The sequence below is a fragment of the Diadema antillarum genome, unplaced genomic scaffold (assembly GCF_040938485.1).
Source record: "Diadema antillarum isolate AM-2024a unplaced genomic scaffold, OU_Dant_1.0 seq00000993_RagTag, whole genome shotgun sequence".
NCBI classification, from domain to species: Eukaryota; Metazoa; Echinodermata; class Echinoidea; order Diadematoida; family Diadematidae; genus Diadema; species Diadema antillarum.
The window spans coordinates 358,634-374,348 of NW_027271831.1; the positions used below are offsets into that span (position 1 = coordinate 358,634).

A 15,715-nucleotide genomic window follows, 5' to 3' on the forward strand; every position below is an offset into this window, starting at 1 on the left:
GCATACAGTAAGAGGAAAAACACCCTGCCCCTCGGACTGAGCAAATGATTGCATGCTGCATGTGTATTGTATTAACGTCGGTTACAAATGTACATGTGAATCCCGTTAGGCCTGGTATAACAAATTTCTGTGGACTGGCAAGTTTTCTTTCGTTATTTTGAAAACTTGTCATAGCCTAACAGTTTAACTATGTATCATGTAGATAATAACTTTACCACCCGAATCTTAAGATTCACAGTGGGTCACAATAATTATTTATTTATAGGCGAATCCTGATAGGCCTTTAAAGATTAGCCCTTAGGACTGGCAGTTTTCTTTCATTACATCCAGAAGTTGTCATAGCCGAACAATAAACTATACAGGTATACGTAGATAATAACTTTAGTATCCGAATCTTTACTTCGTTGCGTTGTAAAGAGAGTTTCATTATAAGCGTATTCGTTACAACAATAGTTCACTTTACCTATACATCGCAAATGTACCTACAACATCACTTCTCGTTAAAGCAGGGCATGCCTAGTCGATATACCACCTCTGACAGCTATTCAACCTTCGTAAATGTCTACTTCTCCAGCGCGCTATATATACCTTGCATAATTAGCATTGACCATAAAAAGCTGATTGCAGAAATATACATTGTGCATAAGCAAAAAACAAAACACAAAACAATAATGATTAATAGTGATAATAAATATAAGCCATTTGTACCAACATGCATGTTGGCTTTTAAATTTACTTATAGATCAGCATTTGTGGTATCTTAATAATTATTCATGTAATCTTTATAAATGGTTCGGGCATATTTACAGCATATCCATGCAAGCCTTGTATTTTGCAATTTCAACAGAAAAAAAATTGTCAATAAAATCAATGCACAAAAAAAAAAAATAAATGGACGCTTCCCCCATGTGATAATTCACGGACCATTGTCGCTTGGTCATCGCAAGACAATCTTTGTTTGAACATAAATTGTTACATCGGACAAGATTATGCATTAAGTCGATTTGAAAACGAGTGAAGTGTTTAACCAACTAAAACAAAAAGGTAATTTGTACCAATGTGTATATGAATTAATTCCAAACTGTCTTATTCCTCGAAATCTATTCCAGCAACTTCAAGTTGCCACACACGTGAAAGGATCAAGTTTTATCTGGTAAATATTATACTGCAAACAGAAATTCACCACAGTGTATTATACCTTCCACATGATTTGTCAGTGCGGGTTTTATTTCCTTAATTTCTGTTGCATCAACGTGTACAGCCAAGTTTATACTAGTATCTCATTTACAGCATATATGAAAGAGAATTAAAAACACAAGACAAAAACAAAAACAAGTCTTTCCTCATCATCGTCTGATGATCATACACTGCAAAAGGTCCGGTGTTAGATATGAAACACCAGGCTGGTGTTAAATTTCCGGTGCTCATTCATGGTGTTAGATTAACACCTCCTGGTGTCATTTCAAAATTTAAAATTGTTTTTTTAATAGTTTCTTAGTTACTGCACTTCTTGTTAATTTTGAACTTCAACAAGACGATAAAGAATTTTCCGATAAAGTACTTGATTTTTGAAAAAAATGTGTAAGTACATTTACACCACAGTAACACCAGTTGGTGTGGTCCCCTAATTGAAGCTGGACGGGTGTATACCATTGAAATGAACACCACCAATATGAAATCAACACCATGCGGTGTCATTATTGAATTAACTCTAGCGCAGTGTCAAAAATATCTCCAGCCACAGTGTCAAATTAACACCACGAAGTGCCAGGTGAACACTTTTTAACACCGTCACAATACATTTTCTATACACATGTGGGTGTGGTCCTCTATTGAAGTTTGATTGGTGTTAGATTTAACACCCATGGTGTTAAATCTAACACCGATGTTTTTACAGTGTAATGCTAGCTATATAGCGTTGAGACATGACTATAGATACATACATATCATAGCTACTATATTGGATGACTTGGGGACTATATAGCTGAAATGCGTAATTATGATCGGTGAATCTGCATAACCGCGAGGACAATACTTCATATCATTAATTCTTGTCTTTGTCTTCTGAAGCTTGTGCGGATGCTACAATTCTTCGATGTACCTCGTGGGGATCTTGTATTGAGCTAATGGAATAAAACGAACAGTAAAGAAGCAGAGACACAGGTACAGATTACGAGACAGAAGTTGATAGTCACCATTTCCTTCATGCCTTTGACAGATTTTATAAAACGGAAAGCTGGAAGAAAGCTGGGATTAATATTCTGAATTAACTGATCAGCAGTTAGAAAAGCACACCTCGGTCAAGGCTAACGCGTCACTAATCAAAAGATCTGCGTAAACAGTAGCCTTTCAAAAATCCTGGATCTGGGTCGTGATTCAGATCACCATCAAAAACAAATCACACGTTCCCTTTACCATACTGGACCCGTTTTACTTTCATTAAGATTTGTTCATAACTTTTCCAGTAATACGGACAAACAAGCACACAACCAAATACGAGCAAAAACAAAATCGTCTTGGAGGCTGTAATAATCTGATATTCTGTAAAGAAAATACTTACATGGCGTCACAATCATACCATCCTTATTTTATATGATCAAAAGAAATTTGGAATTACACACTTATCCTATGCACATCAAAGAAAGTATAACTGCTTTTTGAAGCAAGTACCCCAAGTCTAGAATAGGACTCAAACCGAAACGAGTCATAGAAAAGAAAAGACAATGTACATGTATGAGGATCAAAGGATGAATATAATATCACTTTAGAAAATACAATGATCTACCCGCAATGAATGCGAGACAGATTACAACAATTAGGACGGTGAAGAAGATAGTTGCACTATATAGTCTTTGAACTGATAAACCTCACTCATATATAGCTACCTCAATTACATAACAGCCGACAGATCATACAAGAAACACATGACGTCATATATCCTTACCATCCCCTTACCCCGCCTCTGGCCTCCAATCTTAGGAATACCAAACAAGAGGGAAAAAAGTGTCACAACAAATTTTACACACCTGTTAAGAAATGCTTGAGAAACTTGATTTGGTTGCCCTGCACAGTGACTCGTAGTCCTTCCTTGGCATTCTCGCTCTCCTTTACCGTGGTGCTGGCCTTTACCTTGATCTTCAGGCGGTGGGCAAATTCGTTTGGATCCACGTTGAACTGTTGTAGATTGCTGATCATTGTTATCTGTTTGGAAGAGAGAGAGAGACACACACACACAGGAGGACAGACAGACAAAAATCGTAGATTGATAGATATAGATATCGATAGATAGAGGAAGAGACAAATTGATAGGTATATAGGTACATACATAGGTAGATAGATATGTAGATAGATATATAGATATCGAGATGTATAAAGAAAGAGAGAGAGAGAGAGAGAGAGAGAGAGATAAACGCGCATGTCAGGTGCTAGTATTTTTCTTCATGCGGTACCACGTGATGCCGTCTGCTGAATATTGCTATATAGTCATAATAATGAGAGATCCCCGATAGGTCTGCGTAACACATCCCGCCAGTTTTCTTGTAAGGGTATTCGGTCACAGTTCGTTATTCCGAATGTTCGTTGATCCGAAGAGGAGTAGGGTTCGTTATTCCGAAGGTACATTTTACCGAAGGTATGTATTTTTCCTCAGGTTTGCCGATCCGAAAATAAAGGTTTGTTATTCGGAAGGTTTGTCAAACCGAAAATGAAATAAGGTTCGTTAATCCGAATACAAAATAAGGTTCGTTTTAAAAAAGGTTCGTTATTTCAAATGTTCACTATAATTCGAAAATGAAATTGAAGTTTGTTTATCAAAAAATGATATATAAACATCATTCACTGACAAAATACGGTGATGTCACTGAAAACAAAAAATACCTGGTAGGATATTACGCAATGAAAATTAAATGAAAACACGCACACACATCATGCACATTACAAGCATGGAAAATGTATATAAACGCAAACAAATAGACACGATACACCAACATATCGAACTAGAACATAATCTGTAAATATTGTTATTGATGAAGAAAGAAGTTTTTTTTTTCCTCCTCCGTATGGCATCTTTCTCCCCTCTTCTACATCATCAGGATTAGCCACGCATGACGTAGAAACAATAACTATAAATGGCCACCAAACGCCAGAAAAAAAAATCATACGTGTTCAAATTGGGAACCCGCATGCGGTACAGATGACCACTTGAGCGATGTGTGTGTAAGTTGGGGGGGGGGGGGTTGATTTCTTGTCCGAGGGACAGAGCCGGACGGCATGATAACACAAAACATAATGCGTGTCTGTGCGTTCCGCTTCGTATCTGCTTGGATTTTTTCATCAGTCATTGCAAGATCCCAGATTCGGATTCATCAGCAAACTGGAAATAAGATCATTAACAGCATTGGTCGAACGGTGAACAAAAGTTTATATAGCCTCTGACTGGTCCAGACTAAAATGACAACAGCAATTGTCGGCAACATTCCAAAATGCCTCACCCATTTCCTGCCAGCCTTGGTCTTCACCTTCAGTTTAATAGGTTGGACTTGCCCCTCGTGAATGCGCGGGCTGCTGCTGGTAGGCAGACCGGGGTAGACAGTCTGGTATCCGGCGTTCATCTTGTGAAGGAATCTGCTTAATTATAAGATGAAGAGATGGATGCATGCTTTAAACTGAGTCGATCCTGTAGATCAGTCCGTGTGAATCAAAAGTAAAAACATAATCGGAACAGGACAGGACAGTGGAAGTGTGAAAAATTCCGATCAAAACTACTCGGAAGGTAATGATTTTGTCGAAGTTCAATAAATAATTGTGGTCAAGCAAACAAACTTTGACATTTTCGTGATGTCACACGTTTGCTAATCCGCAATTTGCTCTGTACATTATGAAATATATTTTCAATTTCCCAATCAAGTATACATTTTCAATCGTGTATGCACCCTCAAAAGCATCTGCATTTGAAAGAACAGCTTTTGCCTTGCCGCCAAAGACCAGTCGATCTGATGAAGCGTCCCGCAGAGGACGTGATTCGTCGCTACTCCAAATCATAGTTATGTAAGTGCAGTTGACTATAGATTTACTGATTATAGTTCATGATAGCTCTTACCTTGTAAATAGCTGTTTCCATTTCAGGAGAGGGACACTCCCCTCTGACTCGTCGATGATGGCATTCTTGAGGATTTCATCCAGGATGACTTGACTAGATAGGAAGTCAAAACATAGCTGTAATTTGAAGGAAATTTTACTCACGCAGTATCTTTTTTTTTATTGGTGGCAGCTTGCACAACTAGCTACAGCACTGACCAATATTTCAGTGAAATGAGAAAAAAAATGTGAAACGTGACTGGGAAAAATAGGCCTATATACAAATCGATGTCATATAACTTTTAGAAATTCATCCTTGTGGAAAATTGTTTATACCTGTCATAATGATACTCATTTACTTTTGATGTGTGCATCACAGTTACAAATTAGGCCAACACATTTTCTATGTAGGGCCTACAGAGTGAGATATATTCCTAGATTATGCTCTAGGTAGACTATGTCAAAGACACCATGATCTCACCCATCATCTGAGACGGGTAAGCCATTTCATTCACCTTAAACAGAGCAACACATATACATATCGGTCAGAGTATATATATACACACGCACCCATCAAGAGAAACCACACAATCATGATAAAGGAAGCTCTTTTGGATGCGCTTTTATAACGCACAAGTTTCCAAGAGTTTTTGTTTTATACTAAACCAATCTCATACCAGGTAGAACTAAGAGCAGTATACTGCGCATCAGAATTTTGATTACAGTTCTCTCACGTATGCAAATATATAGCAGTTTCTGAATTTGATACTTACCCCTTATTCTCTTGGTCAACCAGACTCTTATTCTTGACGTAGTTTGTCACTGCATCCCGCACTTCTTTGTCCGTCATCCACGTACCCTTCCTTGCACATCAATCATAATCATCGGAGAAAATAATGTGAAGAGAAGAGATTATAGACTTGCCTTCAGACTTTTTAATGCTTTGAATATAAAGTTCATCCTGTGAGTAGCTAGCTGCCTCAGCTGCCCACACGTATATAATCATGTATTATATTGTGCCATATATAGCCTAAATTCATTCACATATATTGATCTTATCCCATATCAAAATGATGAAAAATCAAATAAGTAAACCAAAAGTGAAAACAAAGTCTGGCATGATATCCTGTTCAACTTTTGATGTCAACTTCTCTACCAGTAATAACATATTATTATTGCTATTAATAATGATACATGTATATCAAACGAGAGGGTGTATGGGTGATGATTGACATGATGAAGAACTTTAAAAAATAGAGCAATAAGAACGATAAATCATTAGAACGTGTAGATGTGGGCAACCTACTGGGAAGATGGGTCTAACACCAGTAGCTTTTGATTGGTTAGTTCATTAAAAACCCACTACATGATCAGAGGCCAAATTCACTCATTGCGGACTCACTGGAACCCGCTGGACTGAAGCATAGGTGCTACGTTTGCAGTGACGCGGTACCACATCCGGAACTCGGGCGGTCCTTCCGGAGCCTTGCTACCCAGAGTCTGCTTCGAAGATCCTGCCGCGGATTCTGGAGTCTCGCTCCAGTTCTCAGTAGGCACAAGTGATTTGATACTGCATGGAATGATTAATTGGAATATTAGCATGCCGACGAAATTAATCCTTTATCTTAAAAAAAAAATAAACAGATAAAAATGTCTCAGTGCACTCTACTCGCATGCAAATAGTTTACTCAACAAGGTTAACGCCAAACGATATGTCGCCAATCGCAATTTATGAGTGAAGATATTTTATTTCAGTGTAACTCATTGACATTTTGACCATTGTTCTTATCGCACTTAGCCAATATTCGAAACTGACCAGCATCCTTAGGTGCATGGTGCGTAGGCCTACTTCTGGTGCGCCGCTGCCGAACATAAAAACAATAAAAACATTGAGCGGATAATGTTGCGGCCTGAATTTTTACTTTGTTGTAACCGGAATATCTTTATATGCTTTTTTGTTATAACGGGAGTGCACTGTAGTTCATACATTGTACCATCAATCAAAGACTGAGCAACACACTATTTTGGTGATAAGGTTAGTCTGCTCCGGATCTATCGAAGTATTCTACGTATATGTCCGGTAAAACAAAACACAAAGAGACTTACTCATCGTGGTTTCTGTAAATGGCAGTGACGTTGTCAACACCGCTTGTGGCATTCTCAATATCCAAGAATCCCTTTTCCTGCATCGCCTCGAGAAACGTGGACACCTTCTTGTAGTTTGACTTCTTGATGTCCAGCGTTTTGCCCTTTGGACTGACAGAGTTTGGGAGAACTTTGACTTCGTGAGAGTTTTGTTAAAGTGGAAACCTGTGCAGCATTCATGGCTTGCACTTTGCTAATTTCAGTGTCAGTGAACTTCACCCGTTCACAATTTTGTGTATGAGAGTATTCTTGTATAGTGCTTAATTTACTATTCCAAAAACAGTCAAATTCCAAAAATTTCCAAACCGTAAAAAAAAAAAAAACAACAACAACCTACTGTACAATAGATAATCCACTATCATAATAAATTCTTCACAGATTTCCTCGGGCTTTTAGGATAGCATTCCATGTATTGTTCATTGTACGGTTGTATTGCTGATACGTTTCTGCTGTACATTGTGTAAAGGCAATGAAGAAAAAATGATATTTTGTTAACAACTGATGTTTATGTATAATATGTATGACTCCAGCAATGTATGTATATAGATATACATGTACATGTGTGTTCATGTACAATGATAATACAGGAATGAATTGAATAAATCAAATCAAATCAAATCAAATCAAATCAAAGAAACACCAATGCCGAAATAGTTGTTCTTTCGCCTTAACAGCATTTTGTCACCATCTAATTTGAACAACCGATACATTTCATCAACCTTGAATGTAAAATCATGCTTCCATTAACCTATTGTATAGTGTACCGGAGACCTGAAATGTTGTATAATCAAGTCTACAAATTGGAAGAAAAAACATTTTAGATTCATTGCAAAGGACATCTGTTTGTCGCTAAGCATATTTGCTCAGAGCGTTTCGTTGGTTTTTTTTTTCCATATACTGGCACAGTTATTCATCACGCTACAAATTGTCAACAATCAATTGATATACACTCTCTCTAATATCATATTGATGTCATTCGTACTGAAATGAGGGGTACGCAACTCACCAGCATGGTAAGATATAGTTCCGGTAGAAGGAGCTGGTAAGTAGGGGCAAGTCTGACAGCTTCACTTTCTCCTTCAGGCTGTGTAAGAAACACTGGTATAAGAGCTGGTCCATGTCTGGATATGAAAATATATGAAGAAATACGATTATTAGAGGTTAAGAAAAAGGGTGGCTTACTGACAGACAAAAAATTCAAAAGCATGCCCAATGGATTACATGAATCTCTCCCAGTTTCAACTCCCACACACCCACCCCACCCCCTACACACACACACACACACACACACGCACGCACGCATACTACAAGGTGATGTTTTCTACGACGCCCGCTTCAAATTGCAGGCTTAAAATTACTTTAAAAATATATCATCGGAAAAATTCACACACAGATGCACTCACCAGTCGGAGACAGCCCATAGTTCTCCCCCTCCTCCTCCTCCTCCTCCTCTCCTAGGGCCCTCTCTTCAAATCCTCCGACGGCTCCATTGCTGCAAGGAACCAACATGGAAGACATCTCCTCAGCCACGCCATTTTCCTTGACTTCTCCATTTCTCCTGATTTCTCCACAATCTGGTCCTCTCGTTTCTGCACCCTCTGTCGTTGTTCTCTGCTCGCTTTCTGTCTGGTTGTCCCCGCCTATGATTCCATTTGTATCATTTTCACCATTCGTCTCTGCTCCGAACTGGTTTATGACTTTCGGATTGATCTGTGGAGGCACCGACTTATCGCCAGCTTCCCTTGATGCAGATGAAATTTGGATGTAAGTTCACTTTCAACCTTAATTCTGTCCTCTTTCACACAAATTTTTACCAATCGATTGCTTACCACCTGCAGACTATACATAGATCCTATCTAAGTCTAATGAAACATAGTAGAATTGCTTCGACAGATATCGGAAAAAATATTATGATCATTTATATGAAAAATGGAATGAGAGATTCACACCACAATTTCATTTTCCATAACTAAATAATGTGCAGTGATTAGGTCATCAAAATTCAATATATACGGGGAAACCCCGTTATAACGAGCTCGCCTACGAGGTACCGCTTTTATATCGAAGAGAATTTGACGGTCTCGATTTTCCGAAGACGGTCAACTATACGTATATACAAGGCTTTCTCCTCACCAAAAATCACAACCATGTTTGAGGTTCGTCGACATTCTCTGAAATGTGTCATTGATTTTTCGCTATGTGCATACCACAAAGAAGGTAAACCAGTCTAGCTTTAAGTTTTTTAATTGTCGATTTCTTATTCTTAAATTCTAGGTTCTGTATATCAAAACAATTATATAAGCCATGATTCTATCCCTATTTCTGACCCAATGTCTGTCTTTTAACTTTACAATGATATTCTATTCCTATTCATTTTGTTTCTGAGGCATCCAATGGCACAACCCTATATACCATTCCTTTCAAGTCGGTGAATAGTAGTTAAATATGACAGAAATACAGACCACAGATAATCTCCGAGGCAGTGTAATATGATAACTGCTTTTCCCTTCGTTACGCTCGCCATGTCAGAGGACGACATAGCCGCAGTTCCGATGGCGACAGGTGTAAGGTTACCCACCAGATTCACGGCGCATAGCTGCGATTTTTCAACTTGTGGAAGGCCCTCTGGTGGTACATCAACTCCAGGCAGCATCAGAGCTAGGAAATAGTGATGCAGACAGTTTATATTTTTAACACCTGCCTTTATATTCACTTTGTTCACAATCAGACATCGAAATATGAGCACAGCCTTGGTGCTTCTCGTTAAACAAAAAGTTTTCAGTGAATATATATTGCTATCAGTCTCTTCACAACAGACTAACATTACATATTGGATTTTTACTACAGCATAATATCACAACATCATGTTTTTTGAGGCGTTTTTTTCTGCAGTCCCAAAAGTTAACTTAGACATATTCGTGCATAAAGCTGGTCTTTTAAATCAACACTGGTAAGCCCTGTTTTGAATAGCGCGAGTATTCAAATACCGATGCAGAAATCAACCCTCAAAACTACGCGAAAACACAATACTGCGTGTTTCATACACCAGAATTTTCCTATGGCCGTTGGCTTTGAGGTTTCCATGGTAACGAAATATAAAACATGAAATTAGATACACAAGTCTGGAAGCAGTGGCAGCTACATCAACTATGACAGTATGAGAAGACAGTATTCATTACCTGCTCCTCCTCTCAGTTTCTCTAAGACAGGTGGCCATGTAGTGAAGCAGGGTAAGAGATTTGGACACTTCCACAGTGTGTAGACTATAATTAGCAATGGCGGGAAAAAAAAAGAAACAAAACGTTATGAAGCTTCAATCTCGTTGAATTTTCAGGTTAAGAAGATATGAAGTAATAAACTAACAGTACTGTGCATTAGCAAACGACTGCAAGAATACAAGAAATAAAGGAAGCAAGCTATATTAAACATTTTGACTTTCTCTTTTTGTGGTCTCAAAAGATTTAATGAGAGACTTACGTCTGTCTGTCATTTACCGATCCTTGATAATGCAAATTCAGACGACTGCAAGAATACAAGAAATAAAGAATGAAATATTTTGACTTCTTCTTTTTATAGTCTCAAAAGATTTCATGAGAGACTTATATCTGTCTGTCATTTACCGGGGTATGATATTGCAAATTCAGACGACTGCAAGAATACAAGAAATAAAGAATAAAATATTTCCCCCCTTTTTTTTTGTAGTCTCAAAAGGTTTAATGAGAGACATAAGTCTGTCTGTCATTTACCGGGGCATGATACTAGTATTACAAATTCAGACGACTGCAAGAATACAAGAAATAGAGATCAAACATTTTGACTTCTTCTTTCTGTAGTCTCAAAAGATTTCATGTGAGACTTACGTCTGTCTGTCATTACTAGTGAATGATATTGCAAATTCAAATGAGACAGAGCGGAACTTCACCTGTTGGATATAGAACTTTCTCGCTCTCAAAGAATGCTGGGATACCGTCCACAACGTACACCACCACGTGGTCTTCCCTGCGAGTCAGAATCTTCAAGGCCGTTATCTCTTCCTTCTTCGGGAGTACCATTTCTACCTGCTCGGATGTCATCCCCGCAAATTTCTCCAGGACAGAGCTCCTCAGCTTCCGTCTATACGTGAAGCGCACACAAGATGACATAAACTTGGCGTTCGGCATGAACGGACGTGTTTTTTAAAGTCTCTCGCTACGTCGCTTCGTCGCCTAAAACACTGTCACCTATATTGTGCAATATAAACACGTGGCTTCGACATCTGTATATCGCTATCCTCATGTGAAACCCTGACTTGATTGGATTTTGAAACTAACTGTGAATTTTATCTGACTTTGGTACATTTTATTGCCTCACAATGTGCACCACGACTCGCAGCAAAGCTCAAATGGAGGGGATGCTCCAAACATCAAACTACCTACCTTGGAACATAAAATAGGCGTCACATGAACAGCATCATATTTATGCATAAAATAATCTATGGCCTGGTTGATTTGCCCTTTGAAAGACATGGTGAATTAAACCCTGAACCACTTAGAAGGACCAGGAGTTGGAAACCTCTTCAGATTAAGCTCACTTCTTCTAGAACTGATCTCCATCTACATTCATTCTTCCCAAGAACCACCAGATACTGGAATGCTTTACCACAAGCAGTAACCGATATAGCTGATCCAAATTTATTCAAAGATACATTATTAAAACACTTTGAGTAATGTCCCTGATCCCACCATGACCTACGAACCAAAGTTGAATGTTGCTCTACCAGGGCCGATCAACGTATACCATCAAGATCAAGATCAAGATCAGATCACAAGTGCTGTCCGTACGGAGATTAGCGAGGCAATGGACAACAGCGATATACCATCAATAAACTGATGAGTGCTATAAAACACACCCTGATTTCTGAAATCACCCAAATTATCACGAAAAAAAAAGTAGCAGACTCTGTGGACGCTGCTTTTAAGCTTGAACTTCAGGTGAGGGATAATCGTATTGACGAACTAGAAAACAAACTAAGGCATATTATACTCTACAAAACGAGGAGGCCGAACAATTATTATTCTCGAGGAAATTGCCTTTTTTCCATGGCCTCCCGGAATCAGAAAACGAAAAACACAGATGAATCTGTTGTGAAAGTGTGCAAAGAAAAATTGAACATTCAAATCGAGAGCAAAGACTTGGAGCGAAGTCATAAATTTGGCAGAAGGAAAGGGGGCAAACCAAGAGGGTTCATTGTGAAACTCGCCAACTATCACTGTCGTGATAAGATCTACAGGGCACGCAAACTTCTCCGTAGCGCTTCAGGGACCCCGATAAACATTCATGAAAGTCTGACCAAAATGCGAAGTGAGCTACTTTGGATCATAAAATCAGACTTTGCCAATGTTGTCAAAGTGGCTTGGACCCATAGCAAGATGGCTGCATATTTGCCTTGTTGAAAAGGGGGGACAAGAGGATAACTATCAGGAACAAAGATGACCTGCAAAAGCTTAAAGGTAGGGAATCCCATTTGCATGCCTTAAATGAAGAGTTGTATAATACAGTGGTATGTTGAAGAGAGTATCATTTTAGAAACTCCCATAAAGTATTGAAAGTGGAAGGTAACATTTAGTACATTTTTGTTGACCGTTAGATTTTGAATTGATTTTTTTTCGGGGCTCACCGTAAATTCCAGTACATTACTAGGCTAGCTTTGCAGACCCATGCACTGCATGTGTGTCCATCATGTATATTTTGTGAAGAAAGTTTATCAAAACTTACAAAAATTTCTATATACATTCTTGCCACACACTCTATATGTTATTACATCAGCTCTTATACTTTTAGATTTGTGTTTATAGATAAAAAATACAGAAGACTGCAACAAAAAGGCTTAAGTGTGGCTGACACACAGAACTACTGAGTAGTTGAGTTTTGTGCTTTATTCAAATTGTAGATAACTGTTGACTTCCAAATTTCTCAGCAGTGGCCTAAACAAGTCCCCTGAGGTTCATATTGAATGTTTTGCTACATTTTTGGAGGTTTGTAAAAGGTATCCCCTACCTTTAAAGACGCCACCTAACTTGTCTTTTTACATTGTGAAATGTGCATGCCGTACTGCTGTTTTTGTACTCGTTGAATCTTTTTAATTCAAGTTTTGATATTAAAAAGATTTTGAAATGCAAGTTGACAAGAACGACATGAATGAGGAAAATATTGGCGTATATCAAACATTGAATATTGTATTTTGTTTACATAATATTGTACCTTTTGATTACTTATATACGCATTTTTACTGTTTTGTTTTGTTTTGTTCGTTTCTTTTTTCTTGCGTGACCAACGGTATTTTGTGTGTATGCATTCTTTCTTGTTACCGTACTTACTTTGTACAATGGCTATATGGATATTTTCTGGATATTGCCGTATTATTGATATTGGTATCTTATTTTAAATCTGTATTTTTGGTACCATTTAAGTATTGTTGACAATATGATTTTATCAGAGCAGTTGACAACTATTTTTTATTAATTATAGATACATTTTGGATAGATATGTTATATGCATATTTTTTAGCCTAACGAGGGATCCAAGTCTACAAACTGTGCTTTAGTGGATCACTCTATTCCGTTGCTTTATTTACTTCATAACGTCATTTCTGCAAATTATGCATTATTTTTTTTTATATTATCAAACATTCATTCGCACTTACATTTGATATTATTCTTTACATAGTGTGCATACTTCTCTACTTTTTGCTCGCATACTTTGTATCGTGTACAGTATTTTGCTCGATGGAAAGAAATTTAAACAAAATTTAACTTGATTGAATGAACTGAATATCACAGAAACAATGTGATGATACCTATGAAGAGGATTAATATTGAAGATCATTTCCTTTCATTTCTTTATTTGCTCAAGTTATGTATAAATGCATGACATGAAAATTCGTTTTTGTCACACGTTCACTATGGAAACATCCAAAACAAATTACATTATATATTACATCGAATCAAAAACACAAACTATTTTCGTTACGTAATAGTATACGTAAAGAAGGAGCTGAAAATACGAAAAAGTCCGCCCACAATCCCCCACCCCGGCTCGTTCAGGGCACTCCCGGACTCGCCATAAGCAAACTTGGAACTATGACAGTCATCAGTGTCTTCATAGCACTAACTTGTTTCTAGAGGAAATAAAAAAAAAAGAATCCATAGCATTGGGACTTTTAGGCTCCAACCCACCCATGCATGCACGGTGGGAGGGGAGCTCATTTTAAAACAAATTGACATCATATCACCCTAGCCTAAAGATAATATCTGCCAAGTTAAGAGAGGGGTATAAAGAGGGGTTTTCAAGAAAATGGAAATGGTAAAGGTTCATGTGCAGCTTTGATATAGGCCTATACTTTTGAAGTAAAAATTTAAACTCAAATGATCTGCACATTTCTTTATTGTAGGATTCGTTTGCACATTTCCCTACGTCTTGTTACAGTTGATGCAGTTTGGTTTTTTTTTTTTTTTGTGCACGTATTTCCCTGCAAGACATTTGCCCCATGATATAGGACGTTTTCCCATTTCCCAATTTCTGCACTTCTCCCGGCTCCACAGGCTTCCATGGCCGCCAGGAACATGGTGCTAACATAGCATAACGGACCTAAGTAGAGATTACAATACAGAGGCGTTGAGCGGATTCTCACTGTGTGAGTTCTTGCGGAAACTCACGACATAACATTTTGACGATTTTTATAACATAATCTCTGACTTTGTTTTCACTCTGAATACATATAATAATATTACTCACATGAATGACTTCTTCACGGGTGTGTTGGCCTTGACTTGAAAGGGCTTCTTGAACATGTTGGGGGCTTGGATGGACCACAACACTGAGTAGATAATGAACTGGGGAAGACACCTCTGTAGTAATCAGTCAGACCTTTTGGATTCGATCAAGGAGGTTTAAGAGACGGAGATCCAACAGGCTGTAATTATTCAAATATCTGTCAGTTTTCTATGGATGCACAATAGAATTCCACAGGTGCATTAGCGCATTTCTATGATCGGGGTTCAATATCGCCATCTTGCTGAGCAATCTGAAGTTTATTTTGAACACTAACATAATATCGGCTATAGTTTGCTCGTAAGTCGTTTGTTGAATAAATGAATTGAAATTTCCCCTAATGATAACGCATATTATGACACGAAAATAAAAGCGCAAGTGTATATCTGAGCTGGTATGTTATGAAAGTATGTGAAACTTTACCTTCAATGGAAAGCCGATTTTACCATTTTTTTCCTATCACTAATTCAAGAAAGGAAACTGATATGGCATCATCTTCAAGTATAGTTCGTTTATTTGTCAGATAAGTGAACAGACATGTAAATTCGAGATACGGCTATATTTCATTATCTTTATTCCATCTATCTTCGCGCAATTTTTTTTTAATTCGTGCATCCCCTTATGTACCGCACACCTGTTATAAGAAGGGACGGTGAAAAGTAAGAACTTAATACTATAGAATTTA

General features: G+C 37.9%; 1 protein-coding gene across 1 annotated transcript; it reads right to left on the reverse strand.

Moving 5' to 3' along the window:
- Positions 1-1,674: 1,674 nt before the first annotated feature.
- On the reverse strand, positions 1,675-10,438 carry LOC139742270 (eukaryotic translation initiation factor 2D-like). The gene is made up of 10 exons (XM_071652849.1): positions 10,401-10,438; positions 8,625-8,962; positions 8,228-8,342; positions 7,183-7,332; positions 6,479-6,646; positions 5,850-5,939; positions 5,099-5,191; positions 4,491-4,623; positions 3,027-3,201; positions 1,675-2,123 (listed from the first exon to the last, which is right to left on the reverse strand). The coding sequence occupies exons 1-10, from the start codon at positions 10,436-10,438 to the stop codon at positions 2,083-2,085; spliced, it is 1,341 nt and encodes a 446-aa protein (XP_071508950.1). The 3' UTR covers positions 1,675-2,082.
- Between the last annotated feature and the right edge of the window lie 5,277 nt (positions 10,439-15,715).

What these genes read in the sequence shown, in the direction of transcription:
- LOC139742270 (XM_071652849.1), bottom strand. Translation starts at nt 10,438, where the DNA reads ATGGCCACCTGTCTTAGAGAAACTGAGAGGAGGAGCAG. An exon ending in CTATGGGCTGTCTCCGACTG is followed by an intron (nt 8,343 to 8,624) that starts GTGAGTGCATCT and finishes TTTCATATCCAG; the next exon opens with ACATGGACCAGCTCTTATAC. An exon ending in ATTTACAGAAACCACGATGA is followed by an intron (nt 6,647 to 7,182) that starts GTAAGTCTCTTT and finishes CATTCCATGCAG; the next exon opens with TATCAAATCACTTGTGCCTA.